The sequence below is a fragment of the Rhea pennata genome, chromosome 23, assembly GCF_028389875.1.
Source record: "Rhea pennata isolate bPtePen1 chromosome 23, bPtePen1.pri, whole genome shotgun sequence".
NCBI lineage: Eukaryota > Metazoa > Chordata > Aves > Rheiformes > Rheidae > Rhea > Rhea pennata.
The window spans coordinates 7,177,740-7,199,243 of record NC_084685.1 but is presented as its reverse complement, the minus strand read 5'-3'; the positions used below and the strand labels follow the sequence as shown (position 1 = coordinate 7,199,243).

Below are 21,504 nucleotides of genomic sequence, written 5' to 3'. Positions count from 1 at the left end.
TGTGAGATGGGCTTTCTACTTCCCTCCTTGTGCCTCCATTCTGCTCATGGAGGCGAGAGGATGCTTTGCGGGCTGCTTGATGCAGATTGTGGGGTGCTGTTAGATCACGGATGGCTGTGTTAATCAGCCATCATTTGCTGACACCTGAAGGTATGCAAAACTTTGAGGATTGAGGGAAATATGTAGAGATACGTACATATATATATATATATATATTTTGCTTCTTTTAAGTCCAGTGTTCAAATCTCAAAATGAATGCTATAGTAATTTTATCCTTGCATTGTCCTGTAATTTTCTAAAGAGCTTTATTAAACCTATTCAGCAGAAATGATAAATGACTTTGTTATAACAGCCTTTAGTGGCACAGCTAAATTAATAGCCTTTCTAGCTGTGATTGCAAATCCTCTATTTTTAAAAAATCAGGGGTCTTGGGAAATTATTTGCCACACTACAGTGAGCTAAAGGCTCATCAGATGATGAGGTAACTTGTGTGTGGTAGTATCACATACCCAGGATTAAGTCCTAGGTGCGGTAAGTTAGGAGGAGACACCTCATACAGAAAGCTGGTGGTGCTCTGCAGGATGAATCTTTGATATGTTAAATACCTGTGTTGGGAGTTGTGGTTCTGTCCCACAGGAAGACATTTTTAAGTTAAATTCTCTGTTGTTGTAAATGACTCTTAAGTACATATGAGTTAATCTGTTTTGACTTCTTGAACTGCTGGAATGGAGCTCCTAAGTCTTTTTTCCCCTCTTAGCTCTATGTATAACAAGATCTTAAAAGAGTAAGGATGCTTTGCCAGAAATCCAGAAGTCACCTGAGTTTGGTCAAGTGCACTGAAGGCACTAAAAGTTTGTGTGTTTATGTGTATGTAATTAATCTGGAAACTTTAATCTTTCATATATTGCTCGTCTCTGAAGACTGTCTCATAGTATATGAAGATATAGTACACAATTATGCACTTAATGGGAAAATAAGGCTGTAAATTTACTTTGTGATTGGTTGGCAGTCCTAATTTTTAAGTGCTGGAAAAGGACAGTCCTTTAAACAGAGCTCTGTACCTGTGCTGTTCCATGTTTAACTTTGCAACACCTAAAATGGTAACTGCTGTGTGTTCTTCGTTTTATCCTAGTAATGATGACAAGCAAGGCCATTTATGGCAGACAAACACAGAACAGTTAGATGACCCTTAGTTTTAATCTCAGGTCCTCAGAGCTTTCATTTTTCCTCATTAATGGTTAATTTACAATCCCTCCATGCACTGTAGCATTTCTAGAGTTTTTTGCAATCTTTTTCTGTATAGAGTATTTGTGCTTCTTCATATATGAAAGATTACTGAGAAAATGATGGGATTCTGCAGACTTTTTTCTAGAGTCTCTGAGGTTGCAAATGAACATTGCTGCAGTATAGATAGGGAACAGAAAAATGTAACTTTAGCTAGATGTACAGTTATACTATGGGGCCACGTACTTGGGTGTCTGAGCAGTTTAGAGAAGATGTCAGGACATGGTTTCTGCCGTGGGCTGACTTGTCTGTGTGCGACACCAGATTTGCTGGGATAACCATAGCCAACTTCAATTCATGCTGCTGTCTTTGTCTCCATAGCAAGGTTGTGAAAATACTATTTAATTCCTAAGTTTGTGGTCCCACATGTTTATTATCCGATTGGTCAGAGGCAGGGGAAACAAGTCACTCACCATCCTTTTATCTTTCCCTTCTAGCATTTAGGCATAATGAATGCCCTGACCCTGGAGTGCCTGTGAACGGAAAGCGATTTGGTGACAGCCTTCAGCTGGGCAGCTCTGTATCCTTCCTTTGCGACGAGGGTTTCATCAGGACCCACGGCTCAGAAACCATCACTTGCATCCTGAAGGAAGGAAACGTGGTTTGGAACAATGCAGTGCTCAGATGCGAAGGTAAATTTTGACATCCTCTCTTCTAGTCTGCACATACATGCATCAGGGCAAACCACCCCTTGGTCCTTGCAATCCTTGGGAAAAACAGCAGAACAGAGAAAGGAAGATACATGGAGATAACTTTTTCGGTGCTGATTTTTGATACATGTATAATATATAATCTTTATACAACAGAAGAAGCAAAAGGTACAGATTGTTACAGTGAACTCATTGCTACAGAAATGCACGGGCACAGTCATCTTCAATGTATTTTTGTCTGTGTGGTACTTCATTCCCTTTTAATGGGTTCTGGCAGTCGAGAGCCAGAATTTTTGCAGTTCACAGCTCTTTGCAGTGAGTGAGTGAGTCTATAACTGCGAGTTTCCACCCAGAAATGGGGGAAATGGGTTGAATTAGATGCTTTAATACAGATTTCAAAACTTTTCCTAGTCCTTTAAAGTCCATAAAGCTTCTACCCTGAAAAACAGAAGTGAAATAAAAAGTACTTTTTAGAAATGAAGTCTTCCTCTCCCCTCTGTTCTCAGAGAACTGATGCCATGCACAGATATTTACCACAATTTGAATTACAGAGGTACTGTAATATTGAAAAATTCGTCATCCATTTTAAAAAGAGATCAGCAGTGGAAAGTGCAGGATCTATTCCATAGTGTTTCAAATTAAAAGAAGTTATCCCTTATGTTCAATAACTTTTATGCAGTAGGAAGTTGGTTTTTTATATTCTTGTATTCTTGCTTTGAAAGCAGTTGATGATAAGATATCTGTAGGTTTGATTCAGGGTTTCCATTCCCTGTCAGAAAGAGCCTTTAAGTTTATGTATCTCTATCTGGTAGAAAGGAAGCATATATTAAATAATACACTTTTTATCAGCTTTTATCTTTGAAAGCTTTGATAACCTTATGCCATTAACTTGAGCTTTTTTCTCTGTGATCACAGTGGTTATCTATTTGACTCACGCTTCTGTGTGCACTCAATTAGGTGTACATTTTAATTAGCCTTTTTTAAAAAAGAGGAAGTTTATGGATCTAAAATACTGTTTAGTGCTTGAAAAAAATTAATGGGAAAGAAGGAGATCTGAAAAAGAGTTGAAAGAGGGATAGAAGTCCTAACAGGAGTTTACCTAGCTTTGGAGGAAGAAAGGAGCTTCTTATTCAAAAATAACTGATTAGGATCCAGTTTAGATCAATTGACTTTCATCTGGCATCTTCTCAGAGCAGCAGTGAAGCTTTTAGGCCCAGATTTACAGAGATATAAGGAGATAAAGGTTCAAATAAATACCTGCCTCACCAAAGGGCCTTGGAAAGTCCCACTTGTAGCAGTAGGGCCTTTTGCAAACCAAAGTGGTAACTGGTTGATGAGCCCTCTGTGCCCTGGGCAAGGCAAGTTGTTGAGTCTGAAGCCCTGTTCCCCTTATGCAAAGCCCCACTTAGTCCCCGAATGGTTGAGGTTGGAAGGGACCTTTTTCAGGTTGTTTGTAGAGACTTGCCCCAGCATTGGTGCTGCTTTGACAACCTGTGTGCAGAGGGCTCCTGTGAGTCCTGGCTGTGAGTGTTGGGGGGAAGCCAGTGCAGACGGTGGCTTGGTCTGCTTGCTGAAAACCCCCTGAGCCCATGAAAGGTCACCTTGTTTGGCTGCCACTTGGAGACGTGGATGTCCCATGCGAGTAAGTGAACCCAGTGGGATCTAAAGAAAAAATAGCCAACAGAGCCGGCAAGGTGCTGAGCAGAGGGAATGCACGGAGTCACAGAAATAGGCACGCATTTCCACTCTCTTTGATTACTTGGAGAACAATCATAGAATCATATAATCAGTAAGGTTGGAAGGGACCTCTGGAGATCATCTAGTCCATCCTCCCCGCTCAGTAGGGTCACCTAGAGCAGGTTAGCCAGGGTTGCATCCAGGTGGGCCTTGAATATCTCCAGAGACAATACGTTGCAGTTGCTTAGAGCTGTAGGATTTTGCAACTCTGGTCCATCTAATCCAGTGTACTTTCCCCGGAAAGGATAATAATATGCCTTCAGCTTCTGCTGATGGCACAAGGCAAATGCTACAATCTTATGGTGTCCCTTGTGGTAGAAAAGACATGACTCAGTTACCACAGATATGAAAGATTTTCTTGTACCTACAGCTACTTAAATCCAAACTCACCTTATACTTTTCTCTGGTGTTATATCTAATAATTATTGGTGTACCTTTTCCACTTAGAGCTGCTGCACAAAGTCAGACTGCCAGCTCTCTCACAGATACATTAGCACCTTGCTGCGTCTTAAGCTTGATCCAAAATGCCATTTTCTTCCCAGCTAGTGTTACTATTTCACTTGCTCTCGTTGTTTTTAACATATGAGAAACAATAATGCACAAAAGCTACTGTGTTGCAGGAAAAGCACTGAGCGCTAGCAATGCGTAAGTCCAATCTTCATCCAGCTTGCCTGATGCCTCTCAGCTGACTTGTGTTGTCTTCTCCTCAGCACCATGTGGGGGCCACCTCACATCTCCCAGCGGGACCATCCTGTCCCCTGGCTGGCCTGGATTCTACAAGGACTCCCTGAACTGCGCGTGGGTCGTGGAAGCCCAGCCAGGCTACCCCATCAAGATCACATTTGACAGGTGGTCACTGTGGATTTTTACAAAGCTTTTTATTCACACATTTAACAATTGCTTTCAGGTCTTCTTGCTGGCTCCTGAGTTATAGCCACCCCCAGTGAAAGAGGGGATGAACTGTTGTGTTTTGCACTGAGTTTCTCCCTGTGCTTTTTTTTTCCAAACACCTTGCAAGATATTAAAAGTCACTTAACATTCAAGAAAACAAATGTGGAAAATGATGATTTTCCCTTCTTGTTTTGACTGACTCCTGCTAATTTGCAGTGCTGTTCTAGACACACTGAGAATACTCAGAGGCTGAGCACCCCTGTGCTCAGTCTGCCAGGGAAGCAACAGCTGGGAGCACCTGACTGAGAAATATTTAGTCTCCTGGCTTCCCCTTGATTTCACAACTCAAGCAGGTTATACTTTCTTGAATCTGTGTGTATAAATCTGAAAACTGTTTATTAGAAATTACTGTTGTTATTGCACTCATAGCTAGCTAGGAGTATGTCTGTAAGATTTTGAGGACCATGTGCACTTGCACTGTAAATACAGGTCCCATTATGGTCGTCGCTAGAGACCATGCCCTAAGGAACTTGCAGTAGAAAAAGGCAGAGGAGGAAATGAAGGCTTTGACAGAGAAAGCAACTTGTCTCGGGTGGCAGGAATTGAACCTGGTCCACTGGATTATTCCTCTCTCTTACGCAGCACAGAAGAGATTCACATAGCATAAGACACTTGTTGACACAAAGACCTTACCACATCAGATGAAGCAGATGCAAGATCAGAAAAAAACCCTAAAATGTCAACCAAAGATCAAGCAGTAGAATCGGGCCTATGTATTATCACATGGCCTTTGCTGCAGTCTAGTCATTAGGGCCTATTCGGGATTACAATATAGAAAAATTTTACATACCTTTTTTTCACAGTGGTATTCTTGTGTCCATTTCAGATTTAAGACTGAGGTGAATTATGACACCTTGGAAGTGCGAGATGGCCGGTCCTACTCTTCCCCATTGATAGGTGTCTATGATGGGACTCAGGTGCCCCAGTTCCTCATCAGCACCAGCAACTACCTCTACCTCCTTTTCACCACTGACAAAAGCCACTCTGACATAGGCTTTCAGATCCGATATGAAAGTAAGTGCGGTTATTCAGGTAATTTTGCCCTTTTCCACAGCACAAAGGGCTCAATCAGAGGCCCATTGGAGCTGCTTCTCTCCTTTGCCAGGCGGGTAGTGTTATTACACTGATGTGTGTTGAGAATGCAAAGCTGTTACAGGTCAGCAGCACTTTCTGCTATATGACCATCTTAATTATTTAGGAGGTTTTATTTTTATTTTAGCATCTATAGAATATAATTAATAGAAGCAAGCAGAGCTGATTTCCTCTGTCCATTTCATCCTCTCACTTTGGGAATAATCAGTAGGACTTTGAGTTTGTAGAAGGAGTGAGCTTTCTCACAGGCTGATAACTGCACCTGTGCAGCCAGCTAAGGGGTCTGATGTGAATGGTTTTGTTTGCCACAGCTGTGAAGCTCCAGTCCGACCACTGTTTGGATCCGGGGATCCCTGTAAACGGACAGCGCCATGGCAATGATTTCTATGTGGGCGCACTGGTGACATTCAGCTGTGATTCAGGCTACACCCTAAGTGACAGCGAAGCCCTGGAGTGTGAGCCAAACTTCCAGTGGAGCCGGCCACTGCCCAGCTGTGAGGGTAAGGACCATAGAAGAAAACTTCTGCAGGAGACAGTAAACACTGAATTTGCAGATCTGCTGTGGAAAAGAGGCTGCAGCTTCTTGCCTTACTGCGATTTTTCCCATGATTGTCAGACATACCCAAAAGAGCAATTCTGAAGGGTGCAGTAATGTTTGATCAGTGTATTTGGATGGGTTGGGCTTTGTGCTGATGTTCAGAAGGATTGGCTGTCTTTCAATTAATGATAAATTTTGGATTATTTTTATTTATTTATTTGTTTTACAGCTCTATGTGGAGGTTACATTCGTGGTTCCAGTGGTACTATCTTATCCCCAGGCTTCCCTGATTTCTATCCCAACAACTTAAACTGCACCTGGACAATAGAAACATCACATGGGAAAGGTGAGAAAACTTTAGCTTGAAGTAGGTTCAGAGTTGGATTTGGGTCCGGAGGAGGGTAGTCTGTGGAAGGCCGGTGCTCCCTGTGCAAACGAGGAGTTTGTCTTTAAGGCAGTGATGATTAGTACCCATTGCTTGGCTAGCTGCCCTTCTTGCCACCAGCCAAATGTTGTTTCTGGACAAGTTGTAAAGGTTTTTATGGTCCTATGTTTTACTCCCTTTAAAATGGAGAGAATTAAGATTAAGAGGGAAAGATGGCTCCAGATTTGAGAGCTTGTGCCAGGAGTTACCCTCAGGCTTAGAAAGAGAGCTTTGTGGCAGTATTCCCTGGAAGATTAGATGATGTTTTGGATACTCAGTATCACTAGTAATGTCATACAGAAGGGAAACAACCAGTAATGTCACTGCATAAGTATTTGGTACTCAATAGTGCTTTTTCCCGTATTGTTCTTTGCAGTGATGGTTCATTATCTGCATGACATTTTACAGAGGGAAGCATTTGGTAAAACATTTCCAAATGTGGGACAGAACTGAGTTTCCCAGCTCTGTCCTAGTTCTGCAGCTCTCATTTGCCCACTAGCTAGGAGTATTTGTGTATTTTCACCAGAGATGGAAGTTACAGGTCTGTTTAGTTCAGCCTCCTATGCAACATAGGCCGATCTTGTGTGTCGTGGTGGAAAATTGCCAGAAACTGCATCATGGACAATTAGGGAGCGAGTTTTATGCGTGAGGGCGAGTGTAGAAGGATTTTTTTCCTAATCCAATCAGTATCTACTTGGGGTAAGCATGAAGGGTTTATACCCTTTATGTGATTTTATGCTCTCTTATATAACTCTCTCTTCTTAGTCATACCGGATGTCAGCACAATGGGAGCTATCATGAACCAATTTTGCAATACCCATTTGTATTAGAGCATATAAACTTGTCAATGAACAGCACAGTGCATTAAGGGAACCATCACATGCTGTGAAAAGTATTCTGTTGAGTAGCAGCAATCCACTCTTCATTAATCTACTCTGCCTTGGATTCAGCTCTTCCGCTGAGACACTGCAGTATCCTGTTGCTAAGCTAAGCACAACACGGCAAACTGACACTCTTTTATAAAGTGTAATTCTGATGGCGTGTGTGCTTTATGCCAACATCAAAAGAAAATCTTCTGACCAAACTAAGCAAGGCTTCAGGAAAAGTGCATTTCCAAGTGGTGGGGATATGTGTGCACAAGTCCAGGGTTTTTTTCCCCTGTCTGGTGAAGGATCCTGCTGTGGCCAGTTAAGTAGTGCAGGGAAGAGCACCGTTGGAAATACTTCTCTGCACATCATTTAGACCGCTTTGATGTGACAGAGTTTTAGGTTATTCAAAGAGTTTGGATTTTTGAACAGGACAGGTGTATTTTTCACACTTAGAGAAGCTAGATACTGAGTTCTCTGAAAAGCTAGTACAAGTTTTAGTACTCTGAGGCCTCTGTGGTTTTTTTGAAAAACTCTAGCCTTGGCTGCGAGTACTGAATATTAGCAAATCAAACCATGAGCTTATCTGTAAATCTGGCTGATTTCAGCTAGAATTTTTAGGGTCCAGGCGTTTGACAAGAGTTTCAGCTATTTTTGCCTATCAGGTTATGCTGGAAAGAGGGAAGGAAAGGTGAGGATGAGATTCTGAGAAAAAGATCCAAGTGTTTAAAGTAAGAGACTCATCTACACCGACAACAAGGAGCGCGCTCATATCGTCGTGTTTGGGTGGATGCTTTCATGGCTCTCCATGCCCTGTGCTGTGGTCAGTGACGCTGCTGCAGCCCGCAGTGGGCTCGCTGTCCCGGCGCGGGTGCCCCGTGCGTGGCGCGGTGGCCGTCGCAGGCGCTGGCTCTGCAGTGGACGCTTTGCGCCAGGCCTGGCGTGCGGTTGTGGCACACTCAGGGCTGGGCAAGCTGCAACTGACAGTTAGAGGTTAGAGGGAGAGGCGAGGATGCATAGAGGACGTTGGACAGTCATAATAAGTTGGAACGGAGTTAGGTTTCTTGTCAGGAAACCTCTGCTTCCTTGTCTGCGTAGTTCAGGCGATTCATTTATTTACCAGTGTAATGAAAGAGGGACGCAAACACAGAAAGGTGTCCAGTTTTCTAATGCTTTGTCAAAGATGCTGGAGTTTATTTAGGTGCTGGACTGTGTTGGGGGAGTGTACGTATGCACACGTACAGGTACATACACGTTCTTTCTCTTGCAGCAATGTTCTGCTTCTCTTAGGCTCTGCTTTCCTAGCCGTTGCTGTGTTAGTGCTGTGTAACGCCTTGCAACAAGCGTCTCCCAGCCCTTTTCAGCATTCTTGCAGTGTATCTTCTCGGTCCTAAAGTGCAATGGAACAGAGTGATCCCACGTCAGAGCAGTAGCCGTTGAGATGGAATGAATTTAGTCCCTGGAGAACAGAATAGGCCTAAAAAAAAGCATCACTGAACTCCTTTCTGAGCTTCCTTCAGCCCAGGCGCATTTGCGCTGCGGTGTTCTCTTTGCGTTTTGTCCTTGTCTTTCTGTTACCTATTCTTGGAGATCACTGTGTGAATTTTGGTGCTCATTAAAGCCAGAACCTTGAATAATTCTGCTATGAGCAACGTTAACAGGCAAGGGATGTACTTGCATCACTTGAGTGTTTGCCAGTGCACCTCGTTTTTCTTGTCCTAGTTTTAGGCTTCTGTCCCCACGTCTGCAAACGCCTCTCTGCAGGACTTGCAGCACTCCTGCCGTCCCAGGCCACGAGCACCATTCGGTTCCTGCAGGAGAGCTCAGGGCAGGCTCCTGACTTGACACTGAGCATGGAGATGTCTCCCAGCTCAGGTCAGTGCAGACTTCCTGCAACCAGGCATCTCCCCACAGCTCCCTTCTCTGTGTTAGTAGGAGCTTTACTTGGCTTCTGCTTGGGTTTTTGTCGGGGTCTTTCAGCCCGTGTTTCAACTTCTGATGAAGTGCTGAACTAGTGGCTTTTCTGTGTTTCACAGCAGTGTTTTTTCCCAACAGCGCATCCTAAATCTTGACCAACGTTTTATTCTGATTTGCCTATAATCTGTCAGCAGTCAGCATGCTCATGTACGAGAGCAGTGCTGTTGCAGGGAAGTTATCCAGAGGCTGACTATGAGAGACAATTTTTTTTACGTTGGTGAGTGAGTTGGTACTTAAAATGACCAGCTCTTCCAGGCTAGCTCATATTGGCAGCCACGACATTCAACACAGAGAATTCAGATCTCTGGAAAAAGTACTTTTCTACAGGATGAAATGATTCAGCCCAACCTAATTTGTTTCCCTGCTGTGCTGATCTGGTATCTTGCCTGGCATTTGGAAGTTCCTAATATTATTCTCTTACCTAAATCCTATGGTATGAATGCTGATTATTACTCCTTTTCCCTATTGACAGCAGGGCTCTGAGTTTGACTGATGGATTGATTCGTTATCCATCTGCCACAATTTGAGTCACAGATTCGTGATCCTTCCTGTGCCAATAGCACTGGCACGAGGTGCCTGTACACCTCTTTCTTGGGGCTTGACACTGACACTGGCGGCTCCTTTCATCTCGGCGTTGCTGAGAGGGTTACTGACTCCTTTTCTGTGCTTACTGAAAGAATTGATAGCCCAAGCTCAGTCTTCTGTCCTGCTTTTCCTTTTTAAGTTCTTACAGCTTTTCTTTCCTTTGTCTTCCTTCTCTCTTTTCTGTATTTTGCAGTGCATTTATCAGTGCTGTCATATTGTATAACTTCTTGGCCCTTTTGGCTAGTTTCAGCCAAATTTGATGAACGGGGAGATGTCTGAAATGTGTTAAATTCTAGTAAGTTCATGAAGAGAGACAGCCCCACACTGCTATCTCCCATGGCTGTAAACGCTGCAGCTTGTTTGGCTGCACCAGGAGTAAAATTCAGGGCTTCTGACTCCCAGGGTGCCGGACCGTTCCCTGCCGGCTCAGCAACAGAGCAGTGAATCGTTCTGCGACATAAAAGCCAATCTCAAGTCGTTCCCTTCGAGGTCTTTATGAAGTTCATGCACGTGAGCAGCCCACGAGTCTCCTAAATGAAACAAGGTAGTTGTTACAAGAGTTATTTTTATGCTCTGCAGACGCTGATTTACTTTTTGGACTAATGGGCTGTACAATTTGAGTTTAAAAGCAGCTTAATTTTAAAGATATTTAAATGCAAAAAAAGGACTGATTTTTAATCTGAGAACTTCTAAATGATTTATTTTTCTTATTATTCTTTTTTGCAGTTTCCTTTCTTCCTTCCTTTTTGGTATTTTCCAGAGGGAAACGAACTAAAAATTTTCTGGCAGGCTCCAAATAATCTTTACCTGCAAATAAAGAAGTAATTAATATTCAAAGTCTGTGACCAGAACAAGCCCTCTTTCAGTCTTCACTAAGCACCAAGTTGCACAAGTACTTGTGAATACCAGTCAGGTGCACCAAGCCGCTGGACAGGGACCAGGCTGGGCAGAGAACTGGGCAGCTCAGTGGCCCGTGGGCCGCGCTGCTTCCTGGCTGCTAGCTCCATGGGAAAGGCTTTGTGCCAACACCACCTCTGTGCCCTTCAGTCCTTGGAGAGAATCTGCTTACATGTGAATAGTAAACATTGGGTAGAGTTAGGGATAAATGGGATATTCAGAGCTACAATTTGATTCTGACAAAAACCTGCTAGGATGGCCATTAAATCTCACGCTCCAGGGCTTCGTTCAGTCTCTAGGTTAGTCTCACCCTGATCTCTAGAAATTAATGAGGAACAAGGGGGAGATTATCCCTCTGATGCTTATTTACAGGGTTCCTGTGCTTGCTTTGGAAGCAGCAGACGCTGTGTGTTGGCTGAGATGGGATGCAGAGCGAGGCAGCTCTTGGGTCTCCCCAGGCTAACGGTGTCTGCGGTGTTAATCAGTACTTTAAATGAAATAACGTGATCGTGCCACTGGGCGCTCCTGATGCCTGTGTGAAGAGGTAGTGAGCGGATTGTGACTAAGGAAGACCAGCCTACAACACAGCGGGCTTCTCTGCAAACAGCCCTGTTGAGCTCAGGGGGATTAAGAGGAGGGTGACGTGCAGATCGGCGCGAGCCGGGGTGCTGGAGCCTGCCCCGTGCTTGGGAGGTGCGCTGAGATCCATGGGTGAAAGAAACCATATAAATGCTAAGAGGCTTTTTTATTGCTACGCATTGCTTTAGGTTGCTAACTTTGTGTGACGGGGTTTCTGATCTAGAATGCCACCTCGCTTTTCTTTCTGAAAGCTGTTGCTGGCATTTTCTGTTTTTCAAAGGCAGAATTATTTTCCAGAGAATAAGTGTTTCTAATTGCATTTGAATTCCAGTGTGGAAATCACCTAGCTTGAAGGCTTTTGCAAAATCTTGAAGTACTTACTAATTTGTGTCTGTAGGTGTGAAGGATGTTTTTAGTAATCTGTTACTCCTTCCTTGCTCATTTACAAATGCAGCAAGGTCACAGCCTTCCAGCCTAAATGTTTCAAATTATTGAAACTGAATTTGGGAGAAGAGAAGAGCAGTTTTTATGTCTTTGGCTGATTCTTTTCGTAGCTGGATCTATTGCGGTACTTATTTTTGTCAGTATGATGTGGATAATAAGAGTGTCAGGATAGCTTTACTTCCAGAATTTTTCCACGGAAGGTGGGAGCCGAGCTCAGCGGCCCCCGCGAGCAGCCTGCCCACGTCCTCGGCCGCACGGCTGGCTCCTGCCCTGCGCCTCGCACGGGAGCAGCCTCCTGGGAACGGGTGTCCGGCAAGAAATGACAACGCACTGGGGGACGGGGCTGCGCCCGGGCCTGACGCGGGTGCTGGGCGCTGCTGCGTGGTCGCAGGATGTAGCTCTCGCCTGGGACGGGGGCTTTCATTGCCCGGGAGGCACCGGGGCTGAGGGTGCCCAAGTGGTCCGTGCCCGTGCGTCTCTTGAGGAGCAGCGTTCGGTCCCCTCGTAGGAAGGTGTGCAAAGCCTCTCTTTGAGCTCCCTGGTCCTTCGCCTAAGCCCTGTTTTTGTAGGTATAAATTCCTTCCAGAGTGTTTTTGTTTCATTTTGAATTTTTTTTCACAACTACAGCTCTTGCGCTTCTTGCAACCGATTTAAAGATTTTTTAAATACAGTAATCTTCTACACTGCTAGGCTCAGTCCTTCATGCCGCTGTCGCTCTTTGAGCTGTGCTGGGTTGTCTCTGTGCTACAAAGGCAAACAAATCGAAGGTTTTAATTGCCTTGCTCTGGTCTAGGCCTTGTACTCTGCACCTTGTTCTGCCTTTCTCTTCTTGCTCGTTTGTAACCTGCGGGTGCCCATGTGTTGCAGTGCGCTGCCTCTTCCCAGACGAGCTGCTGCTGTGGGGAACCAGGAATAACCGCTGGTGCCCTCACAGGGAGAGCAGGGGGGTTGGCTCTGGACTCAGGGTGCCGCAGAAACGCTGCTGAGGGGACCCATCTCTGTTGTTCCTTCCCCATAGGTGTGTTCTTCACCTTCCATACTTTCCACCTGGAGAACGGCCACGACTACCTGCTCATCACCGAGAACAGCAGCTTTGCTCAGCCGCTGAAACAGCTCACTGGCTCTCGGCTCCCTGCCCCGCTTAGCGCGGGGCTCTTTGGAAACTTCTCTGCTCAAATTCGCTTCATCTCAGACTTCTCCATGTCCTACGAGGGTTTCAACATCACTTTCTCTGGTAAGATCAGGGTGGGCAAAGACTTCACTCGTTTCATTTCCTTCTTGCTTCAGTGCAAGTCTTGGAAATCATTTTCTGTTGATGCAGTGCATGTGATTGAGGTTACTCTCTACACACTACTGTAATCACCCCAGTAAAGTGCTCTGGCATTAAACCACTGTGTTCTTTGGATGTCCCAAGAAATACCCTCTTTTCAGGCCCAATACTGACAGGGATAGCAATTTTGTCTGCCTTAAGCTGCAGTGGATGACCAAAAGCTGAACAGGGTGTGTTCCCTAAATATACCTTCTAAATAAAAGTATTTTTAAATGCTGTTACTGGTTTTGCACTCATTTCTGAGTGCCTCTTGTTTGTTAATTTTTCTTGGACTTCTGATCTCTGGAAGTCTAGCAGGAATGAACATGTCTCTGTAATTGCATTTTTCTTGTCTTGCATGATATCAGCCAGGGATTGAACCCACTGGAATTAAATACTGCTACAAAGGTGTTTATTGTCCTCTCCCTTCTCACCTCATCAATTTTTGTGCTCTATTTATGAACAGAGTTTGATCTTGAATTTTCTTGGGATATGTCATCCCTCTTTCCTCTGTTTATCAAAGGAAAATGACTGCAATAGGTACAGCATTTCCAGCATGGGAAGCTGTGACAGATGGGATCTTTTGGAAGGCAGCTTTGAGCAATCTGGATTTCTTGGATAAGGAGCAAAGCAGAGCTGGTCACTCCCGTTGTCCGTCTGGTGTCCTCGTTTCTTTTTCCTCTGGTTCAATGCCCTACTTGGACGCCGATGGCCATTCGCAAACTGCTCCTCCAGTGACCCAGCCTCTGCTGCTGGCTTCAGCCAGTCCTAGGTGTAACGTGTGCCTTGTGTAACCTAGGCCATATTTAGAAGAGCCCACTGGTAGTGCTGGGGAACTGGAGACAGCTGTGGACAAGCATCCATGAGAGAGAGCTTCTGCTCCAAGCATTTCTGCTAAGCTGGAGGGCCAGGAGCAGGATACAGGAAGGAGAATCGGTCATAGAGCTTTTGGTGAAAATAGAGCCAGGACCTCTAAGGTTCAGTTCTGTACTGACTAAACTAAGCCACTTACCCTGCTGGCTCAAACTGTTTGTTATTACAGAAAATATAGTTCCTTCCAATGAAATCCCAGATCCTCAGAATTTGTCAGTGAAGAGTGCTGTGTGCATGGTGCAATTGGAGAGGGACTCATAAAATGTTACATTTGTTATGCAAAATAGATATCACACTTGCAAATAAACACTTTACTTGTATAATCTCTGCCTGAAGAATACAAGGTGTTTAACTGTGTCCTTTAACCTTAATTCCTACAAATGACTGCCAAAGTGTTTGCCTGTGCATACAGTTCAGAAAATGTAGTCATTATTGCCTGAGTACCCCAATAAGCCGTTCGGGAGAACAGGCAGCGAACAAGCAAAAACTTACCACACTCTTGTTCTTCTTTTCTGTATTTAACATACCTGTCTAGTCCTGAGGGCAAGAGCTGCAAATTCTGTCTGCTGATGTGAAAGGGAAGTGACCATTCTTTATTGCAGAGCTGGATGCTGATGTTCTTGGTGTCTTCGATGGACAGAGCTGTTGCCATAGATGCAGATAAACCCTTCCGCTGTGCTCAAAGAGCTGGTTTCAGATACCTTTGTTCTGGCCTCTGAAATCAGAGATCACATATGATACCCTGTGGAAACTAGTCAGAAAATTTCCAGTTAACTTTGATTTTGATGGGGGAAAATGGCCTTTTACCTTTAAAAAAACCCCCACTGAATTGTAATTATTTTCAATGTTTTTAGGGACTTGTTTCCTTTTTTGAGAAATGAAAATGGAAGTCAGTTATATTTTTAGTTTCCTACTGATATATGTGTACGTACTTTGTATTTGGCAGTTCTGTTATATTTCAAAAACTAACCCTCAAAAGAGGTTTCCTTCAAAATGTTTTGTGGCCAAAGACATACATTTGGCTATTAGCCATAATGCTACATGACCTTTCGTTTAGCAGCTTAAATGTTCTCTTGCATTCCCCAAGCAGGATGCTGTGTACATTCATTTTCAGGATTAGTAATGTAGAGGCAGCAGAAATCCCATTCGGATCAATTCATCTTCATTTGACTATAGCAGACGCAGACACCAGACCTGTTAGTGTACTGAAGGGGGCTCCTTTATGACAATTTTAAAAGGTGAAGTCCGATATAAGGAGGTAAACAATATTTTCTAGCTTCCCCGAAGCAGTTTTGGTTTGGGGGTTTTTTGTTTGTTTTTTTTTCCCCCAGAGGAGCCAGGCTCTGCTTCTGTTTCTCAACCCAATTCCTCCCTTTCCGAGCTGCGGAGTATGTGGCAGGTTAGTTGTGTGATGGGATTCACCCTCTGCAGCTGGGTGAATTTAATTGGTTTCTAATATCTTTCGCACCAGGCTCAGAGGAGAGGATGACAGATTATCATTGTGTTTTGTCGCCACTGATGTCACTCTCATTTGTCCAACAATGACAACAGAAAATAGGACCTCTTGTGTTTTGATTTGGTTTAAATCAAGATTCCGGTGACACCCTGAGTGTTGTGTATTTAGAGTGAAAAGCAAGCTGGTCTTGATGGCTCAGACAGGAGGTAGGTCTTGGGTAGATGCTTCACCTGAACTGCAGCTGGATCAAATGCCAGTGCACCCTCCTCATCCTCAGGTTCAGGGCCTGGAGTACCCTCGCTGGTGGGAGCAGAGTGAAGTGTCACCCACCATTCAGTGAACACCTGTTTGTCCCCTGTAGAATATGACCTGGAGCCCTGCGATGAGCCGGAGGTCCCAGCCTACAGCATCCGGAAAGGCCTGCAGTTTGGCGTGGGGGATGTCCTTACCTTCTCCTGCTTCCCTGGGTACCGCCTGGAGGGCGCCTCCCGCATCACCTGCCTCGGGGGGAGACGGCGTGTGTGGAGTTCGCCTCTGCCAAGGTGTGTTGGTAGGTGGTCATGTGCTTTCATTTTGCTTGGCTGATCGTTACGCTGTGCTGGATTGGTTAGGTGGGCAGGGCAGCGTGGCGTCCCCGTGGGGTGGCGTCCCCACGAGGTGCCTGCTCTCGGCGTGCAGGCTGGAGGCTGCCCGGGGAGAGGGAGCTAGAAGGAGCCTCAGCCCTGGCAGCTCTTTAGCAGGGCCGTAGGTGGCAAGGGGGAGGACAGAGAAAACAGGCTGCAGTCCGCTCCCCGGTTGGAGCTAGCCTGTGTGCGTAGGAGTTGGGGTCACCCACCAGCAGCAGCTCGTTGTGTCATAGCCCGACCACAGCACTGCGTCGAGCGCCTCTAATTGTACACGTGAATGAATCGCAAGCTGTGGGAGACCTAGCATTCCTTTGGGGCTGGTTTCTGTAAAACAGCAGCATTTTTGGGCCATCCTCCCTTTGAATGAGAGTGCTGTAAAACTTAATAGTCCAGACATGAGAGCTGCTTCTGGGTGGGCAATCCTAAGCAATGCAAATTTCACTTGAACGTGGATGTCTCTGGGAAACTAGAGGCTCTGGCTCTTACCTTTTCCTCCTCCTCCAGAGGTTCCTTGCTTACATCTTTTTCTTCGTGTCCCCTAACCATCGCAGGTCCTCTTTGCAGCAGTTGCCCCTCCAGCAATTATTTATACTAATAAATAAGTCGAGGGATATAGGAGAAGAAAAAGTCATCTGCAACACTGAACAGGTTTCTGACTGTTGGCGCTGACACAAATGGGCTGTAGACGGTTTTGTGTGGACCAGGTCTGCAGAACATTCCCCCCTCCCCAGCCCACGAAGTACTCTCCAAGCATAATGGTTGCTGTAAAAGAACAAAAGCAGTAATGTGCTACAGCAAGAAAGCAGGAAGGAAGAAGGATATTGCCAATGTCTCAGACCTTTGCAAAAGGAAGATTTAATGTATTTTTATTTTTGTTGTGTAATTTAGTTAAATAGTCCATGCACTGCTGTTGGGCTGCTTACCCAGACAACTAGGAAGGATTAATTCAGACCAGGTTCCTTACCTGTTTGCACTGTGGCAAACCCTGCCGTGTAGATGTTCCACATCTGTGGCTGTGACCTTTGAGGGCCATTTAAAGACAGCATCCCAGCAAGAGCCAGGCTGTGTTCTCAGTCTGTTGAGCTTTGCGTTTGAGTCCTGTCATACTGAATGCATTTCCTGGCACTGTTTAATGCCTAGGTCACAGGGTCTCATCATCCTACTGTGACAAGTAGTCTCTTCAGGGCATGAATAATAATCACGATGCAGAAAAAGCTAATCAGGGGAGTAGAAATCAAAAACAATCATAACACAGCTTTAAATTTGATGTTCAGACATCATCATTAAGTAGGCACAGTGGCTTCCATTTGCCTAATTCCCTGCTGCATTTGGTTTGGAATTAGCATGTGTGGCGATTTGCGCAGAGCCCTGGTGACAGGGAGCCTGTTCCAGGATGCACACCCAGCTCTATGCTAGCCCTTTTAGAAAGAATACAGAGGGGAATTTGAGACTTGTCTGTTAAAATCAAGGGAGATTTAATTCTTTTTTTTTTTTGCCAGACAGCCAAGGCACTTTGTATTCAATTCCTGTCCTGGAGATAGATCTAGAGAGAAACAAGAGTGGGTTTGTTCCTTCAACCAACCTCTCTCCAGGGTAAAAGTTGTTCCCTACTTCAGCCCAGATTCCAAGTGTTGGTGCCTCCAGCATTCTTTGGATAATCTGTGTGCTAAGGAGAAAGTCAGGCTTTTCATGCATGGCATGAGGGGAGCAGGGAACCGCCTCTGGCGCGCTTCCGCTCTGCCTGTCTGCTGCTGTTGCTTTACCTTCCCTCACCTTTAGCAAGGGGGGCTGGCAGATGTCAGAGAGTCAGTGCAGAAAGTTGCACGTGCACTGTGATGGTTTCCCTCCATTGCAGCAAGTTGGTATGCTGCGAAGGACTCGTGAGGATGAAGCAGAGCTAGCTAATCAGAAAAGCTGTTCTCAGGGCAAGTTGGAGCAACTCGCTGCAGTTGTGCATGCAAAACACTAGGACTCAAAGGAATGAGAAGCCAGTGTTTCACAGTTGAAAATCTTTCAGGGTAAATAGGCTGAGAAAATGATGACTCCGTGCTTTGCTCATGTGGGAGCTAATCAGGGAGTAATGGAAAATCCTAAACACACAGTCGTTGCAGAGCAAATTTACTTGTGTTGGGGGACTGTATATGTATGTGGCAAACAGGCCGTAATACACAACTGCTGGCAAGAGGCGTCCTCTAAGGAGGACATCCTGTGGATGCCTTGCTGCCATTTTGCAAGTGGGCCATTCAAGCTGTATGCAAGTTTTGCAGGCTTCTGCTTCTTCCCTGTGCTAACAACAGGTAAGACCTAATTTTCACATGGTCCTATGAGCTCTGATACAGCTCTTTGCTATCAGAGTAGTACTGCTTGTACTCAGATGCACTTGAATATCTCTTCATCACTTTGTATAGTGAAGACATATCCATAGCAATCCTATTATGCTCACTGTGGCACATTCTTATAAGAGAGAGACTGTGTCCTTAAAAGCTCGCAGTCAAAATATGTAAAGGGAGGTGGTTCCTTTTTTCCTTTTCGTTTTTTTTTTTTTTTTTTTTTTTCTTTTCTCTCTCTCTCTCTCTTTTTTTTTTTTTTTTTTTTTTTTTTTTTTTTGATGTGTTAAGCCCAGATCTCCTGACACCCAAGGTGGGTCAAAACTCCAAAGCTATCTTCCTCCTCCAGCTCTAAAGAGGATCATTCTGGCAAGTTTTGAGTCACACAAATCTGAATTCAAATTTGGCTCAAAATCAAATGCTGTTGATTCATACTACCCAGTGTAGAAAAGAAAGCAGAAATGTTGAAGAAGCAGAGAAGCCTCATTAGAAGAATGAAATAGAAGAGCAACAGACAGCAGATCAGAGTGAATAACAGCAGGAAAAGGACTCCTCTCTCTTTTTCTTTTTTTTCATAATGAATAAAATCATTGCAGGTTATGCCCTGTCAGTAGTTCCAGGGAAGGGGGAAGCAATTACACTAGCATTGACTGCCCCTAGGCATACAGAGATTCCCACCTCAGCTTCTTCTCCTCTATCCCCAACCCCTTGTATTTTGAACAATAAAGGTCATCTTTTTTCTGTGCCACAGAAAATCCTGGAGCCTGTTGTGGGCCTTTAGTGATGTTTTGGGGGGAAGCAAAAATGGGAAAGCAAAGGATCTCAACTTCTCTCTAGCTGAAATGGCTGTTAGCTGTGAAGCTGAGAATGAAAAATTGAGGAGTAAGGGATAAGGAGTCCTTTAAAATACTGACAAATGGTAAATTGAAGAGCTGAGGGCAGAATAAAGAGCAAAAAAATGGAAATGTCAAATTTTGCCCTCTTTGCTTTCAGGAAATTATTTTGAGGAAGTTGTTATTTATTTATTTATTTATTTCAGGGAGTGCGTTATTGTTTGTAATTATTTGTGGATTTTTCTGAGCATACCTTTCTGCACAAAGAGCTCTTGCACCTGCAACAGTCTGTTACCAGCAATCAGTAATGTGCTGTGTTGACTGTTAAATGAAAACCATTAAGATTTTTATATACTACATAAAATATAAAACTTGTATAGGTTTAGGGTGAGCTTTATCAGAACAACATGGCAGAAAGCTTTACCTATTTCAGTCTCATAATAGTTTTAAAATTTGCTTCTGTTTCATGAATCAGGAAGGAATGTAAACACATGCACTCTTTTAAGTGGATAATGACTTTCCCTGGGTTTCAGAATGTGTTTCTGAATTTGGATCCAAGATAGCATTTAGGCACTCCAACTTTGTGCAACTTACTTTCACTGTCTATATAATGAGAGGATATTAATCTCTTTTCTAAAGGATGAGAGGTTTAATGATAGTAAAAGTGCTAGTAAGTGCTATTTTGTTTACTGACTGCACTTGGAAATAGATGCATGGATATGTTAGCAGATGGGTATAGAAGGGAATGAGCATCTGTGGCCATTTGAAGGAATCACCTGCATGTGCGGTATGGCTAGACTATACATGTGGTTATTAAAATATGTCTTTTTGTCTTTGTATAGCTGAATGTGGTTCATCTGTAACTGGAACTCAAGGTGTTCTGCTGTCCCCCAACTACCCAATAAATTACAACAACAACCATGAATGCATCTACTCCATCCAGACTCAGCCAGGAAAGGGGATTCAGCTGAAAGCCAGGACTTTTGAACTGGAGGCAGGAGATGTTCTCAAGGTAATTCTTCTGTCTCTGGCAATGAAGAATGTGCTGCTGAAAAACGAGCAAGGTCTGAAAGGGAAATGATGTTCTAAAACTGTAGCAGAGTTGGCTGTAGCTAACCTCTGGGAAAATGCCACCCTGACTCTGTCAGTGCTGACAGTTCAGTCATGGTTTTAGTCATCTGCATAGGTCAGAATACTAGGAATTGGACTGACATGCCCCGAAATGTCCTTTATACAGTAGTGACTGGTTACAGCAGTCGCTTCTCTGTCATTAAATTACTGGTGCACAATGTTTTTGAAGACAGCAGCAAGGTTCCTGTGGACCAGGCTCTTCTCTAGGCAAGGCAGTGGAGCTAGGACAGTAACTGTGTTTCCCTTCTGAGATTGGAGCAAGACTCCAGTGATGATGATAGATGTGTGAAACAGTATTTTCTGGCCTGTGGACACCAGCTAATTATCTTTTATCACTGCTGTGCATTAGTTTGCTACGCTCGATGGTGTACCCTGTAATCTTAGGGAATCAGCGCCTCTGAACCTCACTAACTCATGCTGGTCTGTGGCAGCTGCACCAGGACAGCAGTGAATGTCCTTTGCGTGTCAGCCTCTCTGTGAGTCTGAGTTTGCTTCAGTCTGCTAACGAATGTGCGGAAAAAAAAATCGTATCCTATAAAAATGTTGGTATCTTGGCCATATCACTGCAGCCTCTGCTGCGAAGTCTTTACTGAGATGGAGGGAAGGCTTCACTCTTTGTTACATATATTGTGCAGTACTGTTTGTCTGGGTCATCAAGAATCTTTTGAACTCAGCAGAGGTAATGGAAAGACTCCATATGAAAAAATAAGAGGTTATTTTTATTTTAAAGAAAAATGCCTGTGAAATTGGGTGGCTAATTAAAGGCAGGCTTTAAGCCAGCATCTTTGGGCACCAAATGGAGTAACAGAAACTGTACATTTCAAAATGTAGAAATACTCATTAACTCTAGAAGAATAACATTGTTTTAGAGATTTGCTGGAGCACCAGGCAGCCCTCCCTTGCAGCTAAAATTCAGTTCTTATGT

At 44.2% G+C, this 21,504-nt stretch overlaps 1 protein-coding gene across 1 annotated transcript in view; it reads left to right on the top strand.

Annotated features, from left to right (window-relative positions):
- CSMD2 (CUB and Sushi multiple domains 2) overlaps positions 1 to 21,504 on the top strand; it is a 325,353-nt gene that overhangs the window by 198,617 nt on the left and 105,232 nt on the right. The window contains exons 15-22 of the mRNA XM_062593772.1: positions 1,722 to 1,916; positions 4,382 to 4,520; positions 5,449 to 5,636; positions 6,026 to 6,214; positions 6,482 to 6,598; positions 13,043 to 13,258; positions 16,024 to 16,212; positions 20,291 to 20,460. Coding sequence (XP_062449756.1) covers positions 1,722 to 1,916; positions 4,382 to 4,520; positions 5,449 to 5,636; positions 6,026 to 6,214; positions 6,482 to 6,598; positions 13,043 to 13,258; positions 16,024 to 16,212; positions 20,291 to 20,460 — 1,403 coding nt within the window. The remainder of the gene's footprint in view (positions 1 to 1,721; positions 1,917 to 4,381; positions 4,521 to 5,448; positions 5,637 to 6,025; positions 6,215 to 6,481; positions 6,599 to 13,042; positions 13,259 to 16,023; positions 16,213 to 20,290; positions 20,461 to 21,504) is intronic.